General features: G+C 45.6%; 1 protein-coding gene across 5 annotated transcripts in view; it reads right to left on the bottom strand.

The window, feature by feature from the left end:
• The window catches only part of MECOM (MDS1 and EVI1 complex locus), a 1802619-nt gene that overhangs the window by 105880 nt on the left and 1675705 nt on the right, over window positions 1–21034 (bottom strand). For 3 of the 5 annotated variants that reach the window (XM_069213205.1, XM_069213204.1, XM_069213206.1), the window contains one exon: window positions 3221–3355. In XM_069213205.1, the coding sequence (XP_069069306.1) occupies window positions 3221–3355 (135 nt within the window). Of the gene's footprint in view, window positions 1–3220; window positions 3356–7239; window positions 8541–11512; window positions 11658–21034 lie in introns of those variants that run through there. The other 2 variants (XM_069213208.1, XM_069213207.1) reach the window with 2 other exon arrangements.

Below are 21034 nucleotides of genomic sequence, written 5' to 3'. Positions count from 1 at the left end.
TGATGTGAAAAAATGTAGGGTCAATTTAAGAAAAATATAACAAGAATTATCCACTGAACTAAGCAACGCACATAGGGGAAATCTCAATTGAACTGTACCATCTAGTTCAACACAAAATAAATATGCAATATAGAAAAAACCTAAGAAACCAGAAAGGACCTAAAATCAGTAGCAACAGTGCAAGACATCATCCCTCAAGGGCAATCACCGCCCATCGATACCTATTGTTATATAACAAGGTGCTTGGAAATGCGACAGCAGTCAATGTGTATGGAAGCCTGCACATTAAGCTGGCCCATGATTAAACAGCAAACACCAACTATACAGTTCAATTTCAAGATCTCATCTTGCAAACATCGGAATCAAACAACACAGGCTTTCTCATTTAAATTGTTTCCGGGAAGTGGCGGTTGTACTCAATGTTACTCAACAAGTGATTGAAAATAATAATTATTAATACCACTGAAATGTCAATTTTAGGCCAAATATATTTTGCTCTGAGGATTAAAAACAACTTTTGTGTACTAATTCCCTTGGTTGTAAGTCTGCTCCATCAATGCATTCCTACTGGGAATTTGCAGAGTTTTTGTCATACTGAAAAAAAAAAAAATCACTGTTTGAAGCCATATTTCATAGCACTCATAATATGAGCAAGCTAGTAAAAAGGTCAACACTGATGGCTAGGAAACAATTTACACAAGAAAAACACACACAGCACCCACGGAAGTCAAATACAGGTTGGAAGTAGGGTAGGTGGGTCTTTTGCTCAGCTTTCTGTCTGTTTGTATGCATTGTCTGACTAATAATACAGTAATTCTTGATCAATGCTACTTAGCAAGTGACAAAAAACCCACAGTTATTTAGGACACACTGATTTGAGTGGTTCTTTTACAGGTGACTGGGTCAACTAGCACAAGGCATTTACAAATGTAAGTAAACCTGTTAAATCAGTTTGGCAAAAGTTAGTACTCAAACAAATTGACAATATGCACTGGCATATATTTATGCTCATCTAGTCAAATACATGTCATTTCAAGTAGACTTCGGTGTCACCTACATATGGTGTTTTCACAGTAAACCACTCTGTCGAAAGAAGGAGAAGAATTGTTCAAGTTTTACTTATAATTTCCTTGTATGTACTCTTCAACAAAGACCAAGATCAAACATGGGTGTTCATCAGTGTAGGACATTACGCGACCGTACTCAAGCGTACTAATAATGCTGCGTACAACATGGGTATAGACACAGATTTAAAACTAGGTTTCCGCAGAATATTCCTATATACTCTATTTTGGAAAGTGACCTGGACATGTATGATAACTAAGTCTGCAGGAGGACATTGCCTCGGTTTTGATCCTGCCTGCTATACTTGAGCAAAAAAAAAAAATATATATATATAATAACTTCTTGTGGCTGACTGAAAGAGGATAATATAATTATTCACAGGATTTCTATAGGGTGGAGCAAGGCACCTGGTGTGATATTAGACTGAGAATAACCAGAAGTCATGAAAAACACCAGCGAGTCATCAAATCTTTCCATGAAGTTGTGCTGGTCTGTCTCAGGATTGTACGGAGTGTTTACCTCTGTCTTCAATCTAATGCGCAAGCACGCACACACAGCGCAGTACAAAAGAAAGCATTTGACAGACTAATAACTGCCACCACTGACCTAGAAACATACAAACAAAAAAAAAATGTGGATTACACCCATAATATTACACCCATAATATTATCCCCTGAAGGTAACAACTACCTTGTGTGATCAGACAAATTAAAGCTTAGAATACTGTTTAGGTAAATTATTGCACACTATATGCCTTCTGTCACACACACAAGTCCATAAAATGTCCTCCTATGTGGTGTATGGATATAAACACAAGTCTGCACAATTTACTGTGAGATAATGGATGCATAGGTTTAAAAAAAAAAAAAAAAAAAAAAAAAAAAACACACACACTACCACGCTGACTTGGATTGTCTTGTCAAAACATAATTTGTAAGCAATCTTCTATTATGGCCACCAACAAAAACAAAAAAAACTTTATCTAATGATTTTTAATGGGTCAGAAAAAAAATGTGTTTGCCCAACAATACATTTGGCGAAACCCAGGTGCCACCAAGAAACCTATCCTTCAATGAGATACATGCAAGTACATTGCCTTCTGCAAGATAAAAAGTAAATGAAAACAGTGTTCTAATGCAACAACCTCTGCTTTAAGCACTAACCGTGAAACTGTCAAGTTTAAATCTAAATGTCCACATAAAAGCGTACTGTATCCTCACCATACATGGATCCTATTATGTGGTATTCCTAACTTGGCTAGCATTCATAATACAAAAAAAAAAAAAACTCTGATCAGCCAATTTTTAAACGTAATTTCCACCCCACAATATACCAGGCCACAACACTCCACCACACTTCAAGGATCCTATTTAGTATGCGCTGTTACTATTATTCTATGTGACACCTGAGTGATCTGTCGTCAATAAATTGTCATTTTCAACATTACCAGTCCACTGCTTTTTAATGTCATCTTTGCTAAGGCAGGCCAATGACAGGTCTAAAAAGTGACAGTGTCGCAGTGCATTCTAATGCAGGCAAACTTGTGTTACACCAAACATATGATGCACACAATGGCACAGCCTCAGTGAAACGTTCCTGTTGAAAGTGTGCTACCGTTTCACCCGGACCATAGGAATTATGTGGCAGGGGTAGACTATGTGGCAAGTTGACAAAATTATGCGACAAAAATCGGCAAATTATGGGTCATATTCCAACACATTATGTGGCAGTGTAACTTGAATATTTTGACATTTTTACACGTTAACACTGCCTAGGCAAAGACTGCAACTCCCTAGAGTCAGTTTGACAGATAAACTCAAAAATCAGTAACTTAAAAGATGTACAGTTAACCTGTGCAAAGAACCTGCCACAAAGCGGAATCATGCCTGGCAGTGTGTTGGTACCTTTTGAGTGAGAAACATTTTTTGTTAAAATCTAAATATTATTCAGGAAATTATTTGGCAAGTGCAGCTACTCCATTATATGGAAATGGCGGTGGTAGCAAAATCGCATTATTCAATTGGCGCTGCAGATCTTTCGGTACAACTGAAAACAGGCCGAGGTGTGCAGACTATATCTTAGCGTTACTTCATCTTCAGGCATATGCTACACCACCAAAACAGAGCATAAAACGTTAATGTTATTCATAACATACCTGGTCATCGGTCTGGCACGCAACGAGGTTATGCTGTCCCCAGAGCCCTGCAAACTTCACAAACTTGAGCCAGCTGCCCACATCCGGCTGACTGGCATCCGTGCACAACTTCTCAGTGCAACACCCATCCAAGATCTACAGAAGGGAAGAAGTAAACCATGTCAGTTCCGCAGTGGCCATAGACTGCCCTGGTATAACGTCACTTCCTGGTCGCTGCCGCACCAAGACCAAGCAATCTTGCTAAAAATGTAACAATTGTTAGCCACAGTTATGTAGTTATCTGGACCCTCGTCACAATATTCAGCCACGTCATAAAGAATAAATCAGTTTAGAAATCAAAGTTCTCTGCCAGCATCAAAACCAGTCTGTCTGGGCACCACTTGCTGGGAACGCTGCATTCGCTGCAACGTGCGGCCTAGACGTAATGTCAACCGTCACAAAAAAATGCTGTACTTCAGGGCACCCGCAGCATTACTCTAGTTTTTAAGTAAACCATGCGCCCGTCACCTTTGCCTGACCTGCACTGTGGGAGCGCAGAGCGACCGGGAAGTGTTTGTTTGCTGATCTAGGAACCGTCAAGTTCACCCTAACAGAAGCCTGTCCCCTCTCGCTCTTCTTTTAGGATTTACAGCCCAGCCTTATTTTTTCCATCCTTTGTGTATGTGACCGCCCCGGACACCCACAAGACTCCCTCCACCCCACCCATTCGTCCCGCAGCGCCCATTTTATCGCTTTTACGCGTGTGGGGCCCATGCACGGCGCACTGCTCGCTTCGGCTCTGTTGCGAACCGGCAGGGGCCATAGATTTACTTCACCCTAAACTACAGCGTTGCTGTGAGGTTTGTTCATGCTAGGTGTGCTAAAAGGGTGAATTAAAAAATACACTTTGAATCGGGGAACTAAAATAAATTAAAATAAAAAAACGGGCATGTGACCGATTACTGGTGTGATGAATTGGACGTATGCAAGTGAGCAAAAATCCAAAGCAGTTAACACAGTAAGTGACAAACTGCACAAATGACCGCCTAGTTATTACCACCCGATTCCCCTGTCCCCCGGTCTGCATTTTCAGGAACCCCCGTGTGCTCAGTCTATAAATTGTTTAAGAAACGCAACGTACACCAGGGAAAGACTCGTATTTTTAAAATGCAGTATTTTGAGAAAAATAATTAAAAGTACTGTGTATTTGAAACATGTTAGAGGTTATATTTGACGTAACGTGGAGACTGGAGAGGGACCTTTCAGTTTTAATTTATTGGTTGTCTTTACAAATAAATAATAAACGATGGAGGAGTCATACGTATTCGAAGGCACAACACCGCTTCGGCAGCATTATACGCTCATTAACCGTACGAACCACTGACGCATCAGGTTTGTGATGCGCCCACGTGCGGGCTAAAAAGAGGCAAAGACATTGTATTTAAAGAGCCATAGAGTCCGCGCGGTACAGAGGGTATGCAATGACCCGGCAGCAGATTTAGGTCACTAAACTCCCCACAAACTTCGATGGAACAAAAAGTAGCGGAGGCGCCAGGGCGCGGGACACCGCGCACGAGCAAAACCACAAGGGGAAAACGCAGGAACAGCACGCAAACAGATTTTCTTAAATAAAACCTATTTCTGCTCAAATAAAAGTTTTGATCCATGTAGTAAAATATAAATATTTTCTGTATTTGAGATATATTTGGATGTGTTTACCCTCTCACAGGGTCTAGTGTGTTGGTTGACTAAGCGTACGCTCGCTAATTGTGAGGTAAAGTAAGAACAAAAATGTATACAACATTCCAGCCCCTGTACACTGAGAAGAGGCGCAGTTCCTCATAGCGAGACTGGAGGCTTTCTGACTAGGAAATAACCCCGACACTTTAAGTGTGCCTTTTGTGTCTTGTGTTTCCGAATTTGTGCCGCTGCTGTGCACAAGGGGTAGGGACTGTGATCTCAGGGACAGGAAAATGCGTGAGAACACAGCTTTAAAATTCCTCGAGGAGCTACATAAGAATATCAAAAAACGCCGACACCTATCCCAGTGCGCGGGCAGACAACCTGGAAACCTGTTGGGATGGTCGTCAAACAGTTGCACAGTTTGACGCGTCCACTATCGGTCTGCCCGAGTTACGATGTTGTCCGAAAAGCAATACTCCTGCAATTTATGGTAGCGGTTCTCTCTAGTCATGTTACACAATGCGATAAACCGAGTTGACCAGTTAGTTACAGGTGGTTTCTATGCCGTGTGCGTGATGACATAGAGGTTAGGACCATCTTTTGAGCGGCTAAGGTGTATGTTCCAGTTGATTCGGTTGCGAAACTGTTACTGGCGGGTAAATGGTGACATTCGTTGCAGCTGGTGTTTTATTCCAGAAGTCAAGCTCTTCGGTTCTCCGGATTCTCACCTGGACCCATTAGAAACCATTTGCAACTGGTCACATGGACCCGCACCATTGAACATTTCTGTGGCTCACATAAAAATGCAAAAATGTTGTGTTAAAAAAAAAAAATCCATCGTCGCATAGGCGTAGATCGACATGGACACTTATGTTCACAACACTTTCGTGCACGCATTTTCTAGATGACCAGTGTTAAAAATTTGGGGTATGAATAACGTGTTCTTATGAAGTTACATAAGGTAGAAGACTGGAATGCAGCGGTACGAGGAGGCCAGAGATGCTTCGAAGCGCTTTCAACAAAACATCGGCCTGAAAGTTTCCAGCTGCGGGGTAGACGCAGGGAGCACTCAGCGTGGAGTCAGGGGGTGGGCCGGGATTCGGAATGGATGTGTGATGAAGGTGAACCGCTGTGGGGATTCGTGAAACAGTGCCCCCTCCTCCATAAATTGACCACAAGTCCCACAACACGACAAAAGGGTGGAGGGGGTTTCAGACGCCTTGTTCGGAAACTTCTGACAAGGTGCCGGGGTGTATTGTAACCGGCACCCCAAGAGAATGGGACCCCACGAGATGGAGATGACTTTAGACCTGTGACGATCACGCTCGGGGGCAACTGGTTCCTTAAGAGCAGAGTAAAACTGGGTCGGGCCCAGGAGGACAGGTGCAGGACGGGCTTTCAGGGAGAGGTGCTTCGTGAGGGGGGGGGGGGGGGGGGGCGAGTTACCGTGGAGCTGCGGGAATGCCTAGCTGCACGGATGCGGTAAGGAGCACATGCAGGAGTACATGCCCGTGGGGTGGGCGTCTGTGAGGACCGCGCCGGACCTGTTCCCGGGGATTTAATCGGGAGGGATGGAGGGTCTCCTGAAGGGAGAGGAACGGATTCGTAGAACAGCAGGAAGTAGGTCCTAATTACGTACAGCAGGCGATTCCAGCTAAAGGTAGCGTTCCGTGGGGGGAGGTGATGGTGTGGATTCCTAGAGGTACAAGAGTTGATTCCTAGAGGTACAAGAGTGGGTTCATAGAGGTACGTGGGTTGATTCCTAGAGGTTAGAGAGAGGATCCACGCGAACTTTTAAGAATGGATTCCTGACAGAGGTAAGGTGGATGTGGGGGTGGACTCCCAGCGGCTCAGAATTGGATCCACTGAAACATAGTGCAGGAGTGGATCCCGGGATCTTCAGGGTGACGAACCGAGGGGAAGTGGGGGCCGGGGGGGGGGGGGAAATCAGTTCACACGGGGACACACACACCGGGAAACACAGCAGCGGATCATGCATGGTCGTTGTAGCAGCCTCGGTGTGGCTGGAAAAATGGATCGAGGGAGGGTACCGAAGTGGATCCAAGGTGAGGAAGGGAGTGGATTCGTGTGGAAGGAGTGTGGGCCCACTCCCGTGCTGCAGTAGACCGCTCACCAAAAAATGCAGGAGTAGGTGGGGACTGAGGTGCAGTAGTGAATCGGTAGGCGCACGGGTGGATCCGGTGTTTGGATTCAGTTGGACACATGCCGGGTCACCTGCAGGAAGGATCGCTGGAATCCAGCGTGCTGGCCATGAGAAGGAACAAGGAAGCTCCGCGGAGACGGATCAGGAGCGAAACCCGCAGGCAGAGCAGACACGCGGCCGCAGCTCTCCTTACCTCAGGCGGGGCGGCGGCGAGCGGCGCCCCTTATCCAGGTCCGGGACGGTCCGGTGCTGCTCAGCGGATCCCTGCGGCGCCCAGCTCCCCGGGGCCGGTTCTGCTCTCCGCGGCCTCTGCTGGGCTCATCCCGCGCCAGGCTCCTGTCCTGGTCCCGGGGCTGCGGACTCAGAGTTGTGAGAGGAGGAAATGAGGTTGGTCACGCCTTCAGCTTCGGGTTCCTGCAGCTGCACTGTCTGCGGAGACAGCCCGCCCCTGAGTGCACTCTCCGCTCGCCTGTCAGGTCTGGGGGGTGTCCAGTCACCCAGACATCCAAGGAGCGTCCACCTTTCGCGTTTCGCTATCTGTCTCCCTCACTCTGCCTTGCATCTCTCCCTGTCTGAGATGTCCCGCCCCCGAGTGGACTCTGTTCGCCTGTCAGCCGGGCGGGAGGGTCCGGGGTTGGCCCGTCACCCAGATTCCGAGGAGCGTCCGCCGTCCAGGTTTCACTGTCCGTCTCTGTCACTTCACTGTCACTCTCTGACTCTGCCTGCCCCTCGCAGTGTCTGCTGAGACATCCCGCCTACGGGTGGACCCTCTGTGAGCCGAGTGAGAGGGTAGGGGGGGGGGGTGGGGAGGCGGAAATGTCCCTCCACCCAGACGTCCGAGAAGTGTCTACTTTTCACCTTTCACTATGTCGGTCACTTCACTGCCGCTCTCACACTCTGTCTGCTTCTCACTGTCTCCTGAGATACTCCACATCTCAGAGGCACTATCAGCCGGGCTTGAGGATGTCTCGTCACTCAGATGTCTGAGGTGCCCCTCTCACACTCCGCCCTACACCTCTCACTGTCTGCAGGGGTATCCCGCCCTGAGAGGCAGTCTCTTCTCCCCCCCACCCGGACCAGCGAGTCCACCCAGCGATCCCAGGTGCATCAAACTTTCACTTCTGACCTCTATCACTTCAAGGTCACCCACACTCTGCCCTGGTCCTCTCGCTGTCTGCTGAGACTCCCTGCCCTTGAAGGGGGCACTCTCTGCCCGGTTGTCAGCAGAGAGGTGTGAGGGTATCCCTCCCCCAGAGATCAGGGGCCCGTCGACCCCCTCATCACTGCCTGCCCTGCTGCTCACTCAGTCTGTCCCGACTGATGCGCCCATCGAACGGTCCCTACCACACACCAGCCCCCCGCCTCGTATCCTTGTATCTATTTCTCGCAGTCTGCCAGGTCCACTTCTGCCTGACAGGTCGGGTCTGCCCTCTACGATTCTGTTCCAGAATCTGTCCACCCTCACAGCCTCCCCCTTGCCTCCTTTGCTCCTGCCCCCGGTACTCCGGCCTCAGCCCTCCCTGCCCCGCTCTGAGGGCGCCCGCGTCACCCAGTGTCTCTTTAAAGAAGACCTGCTCGTCCATCCAGAGAGAGGGAAAGGGGCGCTCTTCAGAGCAATCGGAAGCGGCCGGAGGCCCCTCTCCCGGGACTCTCTTAAAGTGACAGCCTCCTCTGGGGGAGCAGGTCACCCAAAGGTCGCCCGGGGGACAGGCTCATCAGGGATGTCTCGTCTGCTTCAACCTGTGCAGGCTGTCTGCGTGGGGGAGGGGGGCTGATGTGCTGTAATGTGCCTGTGTGTGCAGTCCAGGCCATGGCCAGAGATGAGGTGTGACTACAAACTCACAGAGCCAGGCATCCTGCTCCGGGAGACAGAGACCCGGGGGCTCGATTACATACTTGAGGCTGTAAAAAAAAAAAAAAAAAAAAAAAAAAAATATATAGCATCGGAGCGGTGCGTTCAAGCATCAGGATTGGAAATGGCTCCCGTACCAAAAGTAGATTTAAAAACAAAATAGGCGCGACCCCGCTCCACTTGTTGAGTTTGCTGTGTTTTAAATAGAGTGCAATTGCTCGCACGTGTTTTCTTTTGCTGCTTGAGCTTGCTAATTGTAGCAGCAAGGTCAGCATACGGATTTCCCGCGACTCAGCGCAGGAAAGATGGCTATTTAAACCAAAGACATTCCTGAATTATTGCAACTAGCTTAGTTTGAGTAGACAGTCGGAACTGATGTTACTTTCTGTAAACAAGAATTTTCTATTTGCAATGAAAAAAAATGTTTTATGCCAACATATATACACACACCAAATATCCTAAGCATGTATTAAATATTTACAAAAATACACTCTCCCTGAAAAAAGAAATGGGATTTCGCAATTATTTTGTGAATGCGTAATAATCTATTATTGTGTAAAGATGTGTAAAACATTTTTTTTTTAAAGTTATTCCGTTAGTCAATTAACAAGTTAATATACGCGCAAAATTGGTATCTGTAAACAATAACAAATAATTATATATTTTTGTGTTGCTTGTATGTGTACCTACGTTTGCAAGTACCAGTACAATTATCATTTTACACGAAAGAACACCGTACCTAAATTTATTTTTCAAAACATTTCAAAATGAAATGGCAGTCGCGTGGTCATTCCAAGAAACACTTACGTTTCATAGCTCTTCGATTTGTGCAGTATTGTTTAAATGGTGTGTGTGACCAATCTGCCAAGATCTCCTGAGCTGCGTTAATTTGGGGGGCCATTGCACTTTATCCACGCACTTTGTGAAGCATCCACTTTATTTCCTTTACTAGTGAAACCTCTCCGGAATCATATTATATTTTTAATGAGTTTCTGGGTACTTCTCCCACACCAGGCCTGCGCTTTAAAGGGAGGGGGTGTCACGACAGGCAACTGTGATTGATGCGTCTCACTGCCCTGCTATCTGTGACATTGACCCGCTATCGGGATAATCGCCATTGTTCTGCGCGGGATCACACCGCCGTGGTAGGTAGCGCTGGAACAATAGTCTGTGCGCGGCCACAGACCTGGCCACAGCTTCCCAGGCTGCGCGCTGCTTGAGAACCTCCGACAGCCCCCGGTTCGCTGACCATTCATTTCCTGCCCTTCCTAAACTGGCCCATTGTTGGGAACTCTTTTTTTTCTAATTTAGCCATAAATTGGAGCAGCTCGCGCTATGAGCTGTGCTATTTTCTTCCTGTCAGGATGAGGGATTTGTTTTATGATGCATTGTGCATTAAATACAAGTAATCTGGGAAGCTGATTGCCTCAGCCCACAGGCCTGGGGGTTCTGCTAGGAAGCGGGGCGTCGGCCCCTCTCGCTCAGCGGTGGCGAGTAGAAGGACAAGTTGGCGAGTAAACAAACAAGGGCTCCCGGGTCTGCAGCCGAGGGGTCATGGCTAGTGAAGAACTAACTCTGTGGCCAGGGCTGTGGAATGTCAGGGGTGATGGCTGCGGTACCCCGGGCGGCCGGTAGGTGGCGCTGTGTGCTGAATTAACGCCCCCAGCGCACGGTAGCCGCAGACCGCGCACTACAAACTAGAAGTGAAAGGACGGGGTGTCCCTGCCACAGAACGGCGATACCCCGCCCACCCCGTAACACGATAACAATGTTAATACACCAGACGAGAAACGGGAAAACTCAGCCTCAAGAGCTCGCGGTGCGAGGGGCGCGGGGGCTTTCCGCATGTTTTAGGACGTGTCTGAGGAGAAGCGCTTTCTTCAAGCGGGCGGGTTCACGAGCCAAGGAAAGCACAGAAGTAAACACACGTGCTTACAAAACACGACCGCCGGTTCAGCTGTTGTGAGGGGGAAGCCCTTGGACAAACCAGAAGGGTGTTTTTTTCTGCCGCCCTCGTCCGTCAAAAGGGGTGTAGCGCTGTGAAGTACTTCAAATAACAACGCTCCATAAACCCTCCTAGTAAAAGTAAGCTAACTTCAACACTCATTGACACCTCTTGCCACTGAGGGGAGGACGTTTATTTCTTTCTCTGGTACTAATGGACACCCCCAGGAAAATTCAGTCCAAACAAGAATACAAATAAAAAGGATGTAACTTTTAAATTCCAATGTGACATGGATTTTCCATTTGCCATGTTAAAGAATTAACATGTATGTACCAAATTCCCGATGTTGTACTATCTGGCGACAAAGGATCGATATTGTGTGTTCCAGTTTAATGTGTGCCCATCACACGTGTTTTTTTGTTTTTGATTTTTGCAACGACCGTTTTAAAGGTAATTTCTAAAATCAATTAGCCGGGTAACATGCAATAATGGTGTCAAACCATATAAATGGTTATCTAATAAAAAAAGCATTAGAAAAACGCACTCGTTTCTAGACGTTTTTAAAGCTTTTTAGTGCGTTGTTTTACTGCAGGTTTTTACCACAACATTCGAATGTTTGTCAACACTAATCTGTCACTGCCTGATAGGCGCATTCAACCGGTTACTCACCCCGGGATCCCTCGGCGGGAGATCAAACGGGTGCTGTGATCCTGTTGACAAAGTGATCCACCTATAGCGTCTTTCCGGCCATTTATTGCACGTGCGCGGCTCTGTCCAAGTTGGAGGGGCCCAGGCTCCTTTCTCTACGATTCCACAAAACTAACTTCTGCTATTCTCTGTCTCGGTACCCCTCCACCCAGGAATGTTGATCTGAAAAAACGTAACTCTTAGCTCAAAAGTCAGCCAGGGTCCCGGGAGGCTGTAAGCCGAGGCCTAGTTTAAGTCTTTCAGTCAAGGAGCGGGGGCCGGGCTCTTATTCGGGACCCCCGGGGAACAGGGCGAATTCCAAAAGAGCGTTCGACAACGGTGACGAGGAAAGCGCCAAGCTATTTACATTTAATGAGCTACCAGCTCACAAACGGAGCAGCAACATCCGCCGCTGTGTTCCCGCATGAGAGGCTTCCCACTCACAGCGGAGCGGTGCCGCTCAGTGCCCACGTTGAACGCGCTTTTACGCGCACCAACGGATCGGCATGACCCACCACAGCACACTTTTAATGGGCTCCACCTGCAAAGTAGCAGCACCAACCCCAGTCCACTCTTAATGGCCTACTTGTGCACAAACTGAGCAGCAGCAACTTTTAATAGGCTCCTTGTGCACAAACTGAGCATCAGCATCCACCGTCATACTCCTGTATATAAAAAAGGATTCAGACGAACAGGCCAGTTGCACCCTCCACTGCTCGCTTCTCATGGGCTCTACGTGCAGAAAGAATGCAGCACCGCTCACTATAGTCCACTTTTAATGGGCCTCACGCGCACAGGCAGAGCATCCCCCTCCGCCGCGCGTGCACAGATTAGCAGAGCCAACCACAGTGTACTTTTGATGGACTTGGGTTGCACAGAGCAGCACCAGGTCCACTTTTAAGGGGCGTCGCGTGCAGCGTACCTGCGCAAACCACAGCCCACCTTTCATGGACTTCGCGTGCACACACTGCCCTCACCCACCACAGCACACTTTCAATAGGTTTCTCGTGCACAACCTGCAGCACTCACGCTTCTCAAGCTTTAACTGCCTCCCAGAGCACATATCAACTAGTGATACGTGCTTTTGTAAAGGACCTCACGCTCACAAACAGAACAGCAGCATCCGCCGCAGTGTAGACAGCCAGTGCGACATAAACAGGACAGCAGTACAGGTACCTTGAACAGAGGGGCATCACTCCGAAAGGACAAGAACAGAGGCGGAATCTCAGTCCAGACTAGAAGGCATCTACGTCGTATTTTAAATGATAAATGGAAAAAAATATGTTTACAATAAACGGGATATGGAATTACGGGGAACCTAAGCGGGGGACATTACACTTATTTTGTCTGAGCAATTCGAACATGTGCCCAGAGCATTTTTTCTGCTCTGACCTGCGAACAGTTTGTCCTCTAAAGGATACTTTATGCAAACCAACACAACATGCGCTGATATCATTTGCCTGGTTTCACATATATGTGCACACAAGCACCTTGCACAGTGTTGCAACGTCACGAGTCTGCCGCCGATGTGGAGGTTTTACAGTTTCTCACAGACTATAGATTGCACAAGAGTCCAACGGGCGATTGCTTCTATTTCGATAACACATTTATCGGCAATTGTATTTATTATGGAGGACGGTTTCGTTTTTTTCCTACAAAAAAACTCTTCAATATAGTTGAAATACAAGTGTAGGCAGAAGATGTGGCCTAACGGCCAAGGCTGCCCACCTTGGAACCGGGGAACCACGTTCGACTCCCGGCGCCCATTCAACGTCCTGTTATTTAAGACAACTCACAATCGCCTAAAAAAATAAAAAAAAATTATATATATATATATATATATATATATATATATATATATATATATATATATATATATATATATATATATATATGACCTTGGGTAATGTAGACTGTTTATGTAAAGCGTCCCAATGTCCTTCGGTTGGGTTCGCGCTTTATAACACTCTAAAAGATGCAAGTTCATGTTTACAGAACTTTCCTTTAGACTCACGCATAAATTATGGATGTGTCTTCACGAGGACAGGCTTTTCTTAATTCCAGACGTCACCAGGAAAGCACTGGGTATGGTACAATGACGCACTGGGTTTGGGAGGTAGTCGTAAAGATAAGGAGAAAAAAAAAAAAAATCAGAAGAATATTATCTTTTTATAACCACCCTTAAAAAAATATCTGTACCAGACATCCGTTACTACACAGGCCCTGACTGGTGCAGTGCTCTCCGCGCCGCTGGTGTCTAGTTTAATTTTGTGTATACATTTATGTGCCTATAGGTACATCAGAAGTGCTGTTGCTCTCCTCAGATCTACTACTTTGTGGGTTTCACCTACTTTGTGGTGTCTGTAGCCGTCGGCTTTCCTGTAACCTACACTTCACTCCCGGGTCTGAATTTACAATCCCAAAAGAGACATTTACATAAGTAGCCCAAGTGCGTCTTGTAAGGTTGTGAATTGCACACCCACAAGGGATGCTACTGAAACCCTGTCATTTGCACACTTGTGTGGGTACTTCCCGATTCAGTTCTGTTCGCCTCTTAAAATGAAGAAATGACACGTAAATGATCAAAAATACAATATTCCTCTAGATTTGTAAACAAGGCCCCCCTGCGCAGACACAATAGTTGCAAGCCCCAATTCATCCAGGACCCCTCCCGCCACCGCGGTTTATTAGCAGCACTTCTCAGCCACAAAGCTGTTAAAAAGAGAGGAAATTAAAGGTAAAAAATGTAAATAAAAAAAAGGTCCCTCGGTCTGGAAACGGGCCCGGGTGAAAGCATGTTAATCTCCACCTCGGTAATTTGGTTCTGCCAGAGAAGACAGAAGCCCTGCTGCTGCGCCCTGCACTCCATAAATCACGTCTTTATGTGGACAGGGTCAGGGCAGCGCCGACGTGGGCCTGTGCAGCGCTCCCGGGCCCGGCATGTTTATTCTCCCGCACAGATCTCCGCCGAGCTTCAGCACGCTTCTAATTACCCGGGATTATGTTCATGTGCAGGGGTCAGGCTGCAGTGTGAGGGGGCGAGGGCTGCTGGCTACCTGGACATGGTGCGTCCGGGAAAGGGATTCTGGGAATTGGCTCCAGCAACATATCTGTGTCGGTAAGATGGAGGCTCCTGTGAGCTGGCTGCGATGCCTGTAGGAGCCGGCTACATGGGCCCATCATTGGCTGCTGAATTAAGCTAGCTGGGCTTAGCTGCCTGCGACAGGGCTTCTAGGAGCGCTGGACATGTCTGGGAGGGTGCTGCTCAGGGCTTGCTACTTTGACACATCCTTGTATATGATGACTGCTGGGAGCTAGCTGCCTGGGCACAACCTTGTGAGATAGCAGTAGGTGCTAGCTGACCTACCTGGACCTCCCTTCCTGTAAGAGGGCTGCTGAAGATACCTATCCTTATCTGCGACAGGACCTCCATGAGCACCAAACATATCCGTGTCTGAGAGTGCTGCTAAGGGCTAGCTGCTTTGAAACATCCTTGTATATGCTGCCTGCACACATCATTGTGACATGGCTGTAGGTGCTAGCTGACCTACCTGGACCTCCCGTGTCTGTGAGAGGGCTGCTGAAGATACCTATCCTTATCTGCGACAGGACCTCCATGAGCACCAAACATATCCGTGTCTGAGAGTGCTGCTAAGGGCTAGCTGCTTTGAAACATCCTTGTATATGCTGCCTGCACACATCATTGTGACATGGCTTTAGGTGCTAGCTGACCTACCTGGACCTCCCGTGTCTGTGAGAGGGCTGCTGAAGATACCTATCCTTATCTGAGACAGCACCTCCATGAGCACCAAACAGATCAGTGTCTGTAAGAGTGCTGCTAAGGGCTAGCTGCTTTGAAACATCCTTGTATATGCTGCCTGCACACATCATTGTGAGATGGCTGTAGGAGCTAGCCAAGCTACCTAAATCTACCTTTATCTGTGACAGAGCTTCTAGGTGCGCAGAATATACATGCGTCTCTGAGAGTGCTGCTAAGGGTTACCTACTTTGACACATCCTTGTATGTGAGGACTGCTGGTAGATAGCTGTCTGGATACATCCTTGTGAGATGGCAGTAGGAGCTAGCTAAGGCACCTGTACCTTTTCTTGTCTGTGACCGAGCTTCTAGGTGCGCAGAATATATCTGTGTCTCAGAGTGCTGCCAAGGGTTAGCTACTTTGACACATCCTCTTAAGTGATGACTGCTGGTAGATAGCGGTTGATACATCCTTGTGAGATGGCTGTAGGAGCTAGCTAAGGCACCCGGACCTTTTCTTGTCTGTGACGGAGCTTCTAGGAGCGCAGTATAGGTCTGTGAGATCGCTGCTAAGTGTTAGAGACTTTGCCATATCCTTGTAAATGATGACTGCTGGTAGATAGCTGTCTGGATACATCCTTGTGAGATGGCTGTAGGCGCTAGCTAACCTGTACCTTTTCTTGTCTGTGACAGAGCTGCTAGGTGCAGAATATATCTGTATCTCTGAGAGCGGTGCTAAGGATCCGCTACTTTGACACATTGTTACATGTTTATATTAGAATTGTGGTAGCTGAGAAGTGGGATAGAATTTAGAATGCGAGGGAGAAGCGGTCGGGAAAGGCTGGTGTAGGACTTGCTGTACTGTGCTGCTTGAATAAAGGAAAACATTTCTTAAAATCACATGGAAATCGACTAAAGATCTTTAAACGTGCTCTAGTGTAGAACTTGAAATCTTTACTTTCTTAACTTTTATTGTTGTCAGCCAATCTGTCCATAACAAACTCACAATTACAGATAAAAAACGTCACTTCATAGTACATTTAAAAGTCACATAATTAAAAAATGTTGTCAATAAAACTATGATTAACGATCGGTTCACTCACATACGCCATTGCACAGGGCTAAGAACACCTAAAATAATCATATATGCTTTGCAACAATGGCTAACTGATCACACCATTACTTTATCAGATGATGCACTAACCAGCTCAACACAAGTATGATGAAGCTTAAATGAGACGTACTTGTCCTAAAACTGATCAGGTAGGACCATGTAATGAAACCCCCAAAATAGTAGCATTCCAGGACACCTGCCCTATCATATCTTCTACAGCATTGCCTACAGTGCTTACTTTATAGATAAAAAACGTAAGAATCACCTATTATGTCTGAAAGCGGGATGTTATTGCAAACATATACTTCCTCCTACACCATTTTCTACAAAGAACTAAGGACCTATGAAACACGACTGAACTAAAGACATTTTAACATGATAATACTGGCAGACTGTTAACATTGCAGTTATTAGGACGGTGAGAGCTGTAAATGAATGGGTGATCTTAATTTCCATGCCTCCAAGATATATGCTGAAACAGTCATCACAAGATCTTTTTTATCAGAGCGCATGCACAACACTTCAGCTTCCTTAAACTTCCTGACACCTTGCTTTTTGAAAAGTGGTCGTAAATACAGTTTTCGAAGTTTAATCGTAAAAGGACATAATAAAAGAAAATGAACAAATGTTTCTTGACCGCCAAATGTACAGGGGCAGCAGTCGGATTTCCCCAATGGTACAGGATGCCACTTTTTGATCACTGAAAGCACCGGTAATGTACCCATGCAAAATTTCAAATAAAGAGATTTCTTTTTGTCAGGATAAATACCGTCAATGAAGGTAGCTGGTCTAAGTTCTTGATTAAGTAAAAAGTAGTGGTTTAACAGAGGGCCGGGTAAATTACAAATCCTTAAAGCCTTATGGTCCCAACATAGCTTTTTGACTGTAGCAAGGCTACGTTTCATGATTTTTTCCAGGGTGAATCCAAAGTTCTTCTAAGCCTATGGCAGCCAAAGTAGTTGAAATGTGATTGAACCAGGGCAATTTTTGAGGTTTTGTAAGTTCATGATAAAAATCATTGCAGCTTTGTATAATTTCAATTCCTCCTTGGACCAAATATGAATCCATTATCTTATTGGAGCTAATGCTATATAGTCTTAAATTTTTCCCATATGCAAATCTGTTCTTATTGCATCCATAGGAGTTACACGACCTAGTCAGAGCAGTCGTTGTACAAATTTGTTTTCAGTGATTTGTGTTGCAGGGATATTTTCAAATCCCCAGACAATGCAGCAGCCCTTGCTTTCATTTTATACGCTAGCAGTGCGGATCGTACAGAATGGTTCCCTGTAGATTTTGCAAATCTTAGTACAGCTCCAGCTTGTTGGGCCAGGGAGATATTGCTTTTATATACCTGCAGGTTCCAGGCCAATTTATCACCTACCCTGCACCCCAAGTAGTCATAGGTCGCTACTTTGAACACAGACCTGTTATTAACCTTGAAGGTAGCTCGCAACTTCTGTTTTTGATTGAGAATCATACATTTTGTTTTACTTACTTTGACCGTGAAGTTCCTTAATGCGCAAAAAGACTCAAAGCCCTTTAGTAGACGATGCATCAATATCTCTGTTCTTGCCAGTAACACGGCATCATCTGTGAAAAGCAAAATAGGTGTACTTTCATTAGCTAATTATGGCATATCCAGGTTTAGATTCTTCAGTTTTTGACCCACTTCGTTTATGTAGTAGTTAAATACGATTGGTGCAAGAACACACCCTTGTTTAACACCTCCCTGGATTGAAATGTCCGTCGTATATAGTCAATTCTCATGCTATATCTGACCCTTGTCATGTTTCCTGTGTGCAGTAAAATTAACAGCCTTAATCTTCTCAGGGATCCCCATTTCCATCAAAAGTTGCCATAATATTTGGCGGTCCACGCTGTCGAATGCTGTTTGAAGATCAACAAATACCAGGTACAGCGGGGAATTTTTTAAGAAAACATATTTGGAACAGATCATATTCAGCTTGAAGAGTGATCTATTTTCCTTTGGCCTCTCCTAAAGCCAGCTTGATATGGTGATAATAAATCCCCTTCTTCTAACCACTGGTCTAGGAAAGACTGTATCAGTTTTGCAAGAGTTTTTCTGACACTGTCATGCAGTCAAATTGGCCTGTAGTTGCACCACAATGTCGAGTGGTCCCTTTCTAGGGTCGAGCCTGCGTTGCATGCGCTCGCGCATGCGTATCGCAGCGAGACGCTTTAGTGTTTAGAAAAGGGCTCGGAGCCCTGTCAACTTCACGTCAGTGTTTGTTATTGGTTCGTTGGCTTGCCTAATAAAATCTGCTTGCTTTCATTAGTCGAAGGCACGCATACGTCATGCCTTTTTCCGGTGGCTAGCCCTCCTCGAGCGCAGCGACCAAGTACAGAAAACATGCGAGGCTCGCTGTTTTCCATCGGGCTTGTGGACTTCTTTTTCTCTAATTTACGAGCGCGATCTCGCTTGGCAGAAGTCGAGCGCTTTACATAGTTAATTTCACTTTTTCGGGTTATGTACATAAATGCACTTTTGACCGATAGGTGAAAAGTCGGGTTAGGAGTTTATAACGCGATCAGCTCTAACATGAGCAAACGCGAGACCCGTTGCATTGCAAATGCTTGTTATGTATTGGAACAATTATTGATTTTCTCCATGATGGCAGGATTTCTTCAAGGGACCAAACACTGTTGTATAAGCGAGTTAAGACTGGTAGCCATATGGCTACACGATTACAATTGACTTCCAAAGGAATTCTGTCTGGGCCTGCCACCTTGTGCGGTTTTTGTGTAAGGATGACTTGCGCAATTTCTTTCTCACTAAATTTTTTCACTGACACTGTAACACGGGGTGTAGCGTAAGTCATCTGTCTGGGCTTAAATTGAGGAGTGCTATTGGAAGCTGACTGACTCGTTGTTTCATATTCTTACACCTTGGACCACTGTGTCATTTTCAAGCAGTTCTTAAGCGACAATGTCTCCCTTGAGTTGGGATCATTGCCTTCCAACACTTGCTTAAGACCTATTAGATCATTAATACTTTCAGGAGTAATCTTGTGCTCTCCTCGGTACAGAGTAGTAAAGTGATTAACCCGGAGTTGTGGATTAATGTTCAGTTCCAAGTTTTTGGGGGTTCCTTTCCATCCCCACCTAACTATTTCCCCCTTTTTTTAATTTCCCGCCGAGATTTCATCTAGGAGGTCTCCCCAGAGCTTATGTGGAAAAATCTTCCTTTTGTATTTTAGCAATTTCTTATATTGTTGCCTGCAGTCTAAGAATCGTTGCTCATAGATGTTGCTAGAGTATAGAATCTTTAATGCTTGTGATAGTACCGTTTTAAAACATTTTAAGCACTCCTCTTCAAACCACCCTTGATTGGCCGCTGGAATGTTTTTAACTTTCTTAGCTCTTTCCATTGATGTTTATGCTAGAAGATTGTTACTCTTTTTGCAGAAAGAGGTAAAGCCCATTGCCTGGTAGGTCTAAAATCGTAGAAAATGATGACATCCAGATTTCACTAAGGGTGTAACGATAAGGTTCGCACCCCACTGCCATTGCAATATTTTTCTTATTTGGTATCAAGGCTAATATTGAGTGATTTCCTTTACATGGAGAAGCAGGTTTCCAAAATCCCGTATCCGGATGCACAATCTCCATTAGCAGTGGATCATGATCACTTTCGATCCTATCCACTACTTTCATGTCTATAATACAATGCCAAGCTTCAATATTTATTGCCATTTAGTCAATGATACTTTGCCTTTTTCCAACTTGGAAGGTGGATTTCTATACTTGGTCTGATTTGGTTCTTCCATTTAAAGTACTAATCCCGCCTTCAATTAAGGCTTCAAAAATTAGTTCTCCTTTCTTTGAGGCTCAGCATCGTTCAATAGGGGGGAAATCAGTATATTCCAAACATTATCTTCTTCTGAAAATAGTTGATTCCCCTAGGATGGGATGTGGATTGTTGTTGAAATCGCCACTATTAGTAGAAAGTTATTGCAAAACTGGAAAGGACACCTCTCCCTGGATCCAGTCTGGATTTCCACTGGTCTCCAGTTCTTCTCTTTAGGATATGTTCTGTGAGCAACCGAACTCCTGGCTTCACTTGAACCCAACTAATCGGTGGAAAATACACATTCACTATTTCAAATTACCACACCTCATGTTTCACTGCTATTGTGTGTATTTCCATACTTCGTACCGTGTGAGTTGCTACAGCGTTTCCAAGAAGCCATGTTCTAATCCAAATGGTTAAACCCCCAGTTTGTCTAACTTTATATTGTTTGGTTGCAGGTAGGTAAAAGGTGAAATACCCATCTAAGGCGATGGTATTTGTAGACCATGTTTCCTGGAAGCAACTAACAACTTGTTGTTTGATAAATTCTATCCAATCCTTATCCTCAGTCTTGGCTTTTAGGCCTGCAATATTCCAAATTAGGATTTTTATTGGTGGTCTTATTCCATCTTTTATTACAGGAGAGTCCATTTTTGCTACAAGCTTCGATACAGCTGATCTTCATGTATTTGCAGCTGCAGTGTTATTCTGGGGGTGTTCCTTGGGGTATTAACTGATAGAACCTCATGTTACTTGGATTTATCCGTTTAGGTAGTTGTCGATTGGAACTAATTGTTCCCTGCAATATTGAGCCAAAGT

This window comes from Pleurodeles waltl, chromosome 11 (assembly GCF_031143425.1).
Source record: "Pleurodeles waltl isolate 20211129_DDA chromosome 11, aPleWal1.hap1.20221129, whole genome shotgun sequence".
NCBI classification, from domain to species: domain Eukaryota; kingdom Metazoa; phylum Chordata; class Amphibia; order Caudata; family Salamandridae; genus Pleurodeles; species Pleurodeles waltl.
Note: the sequence above shows the minus strand (reverse complement) of the source record. Positions and strands in the feature narration are given on the sequence as shown.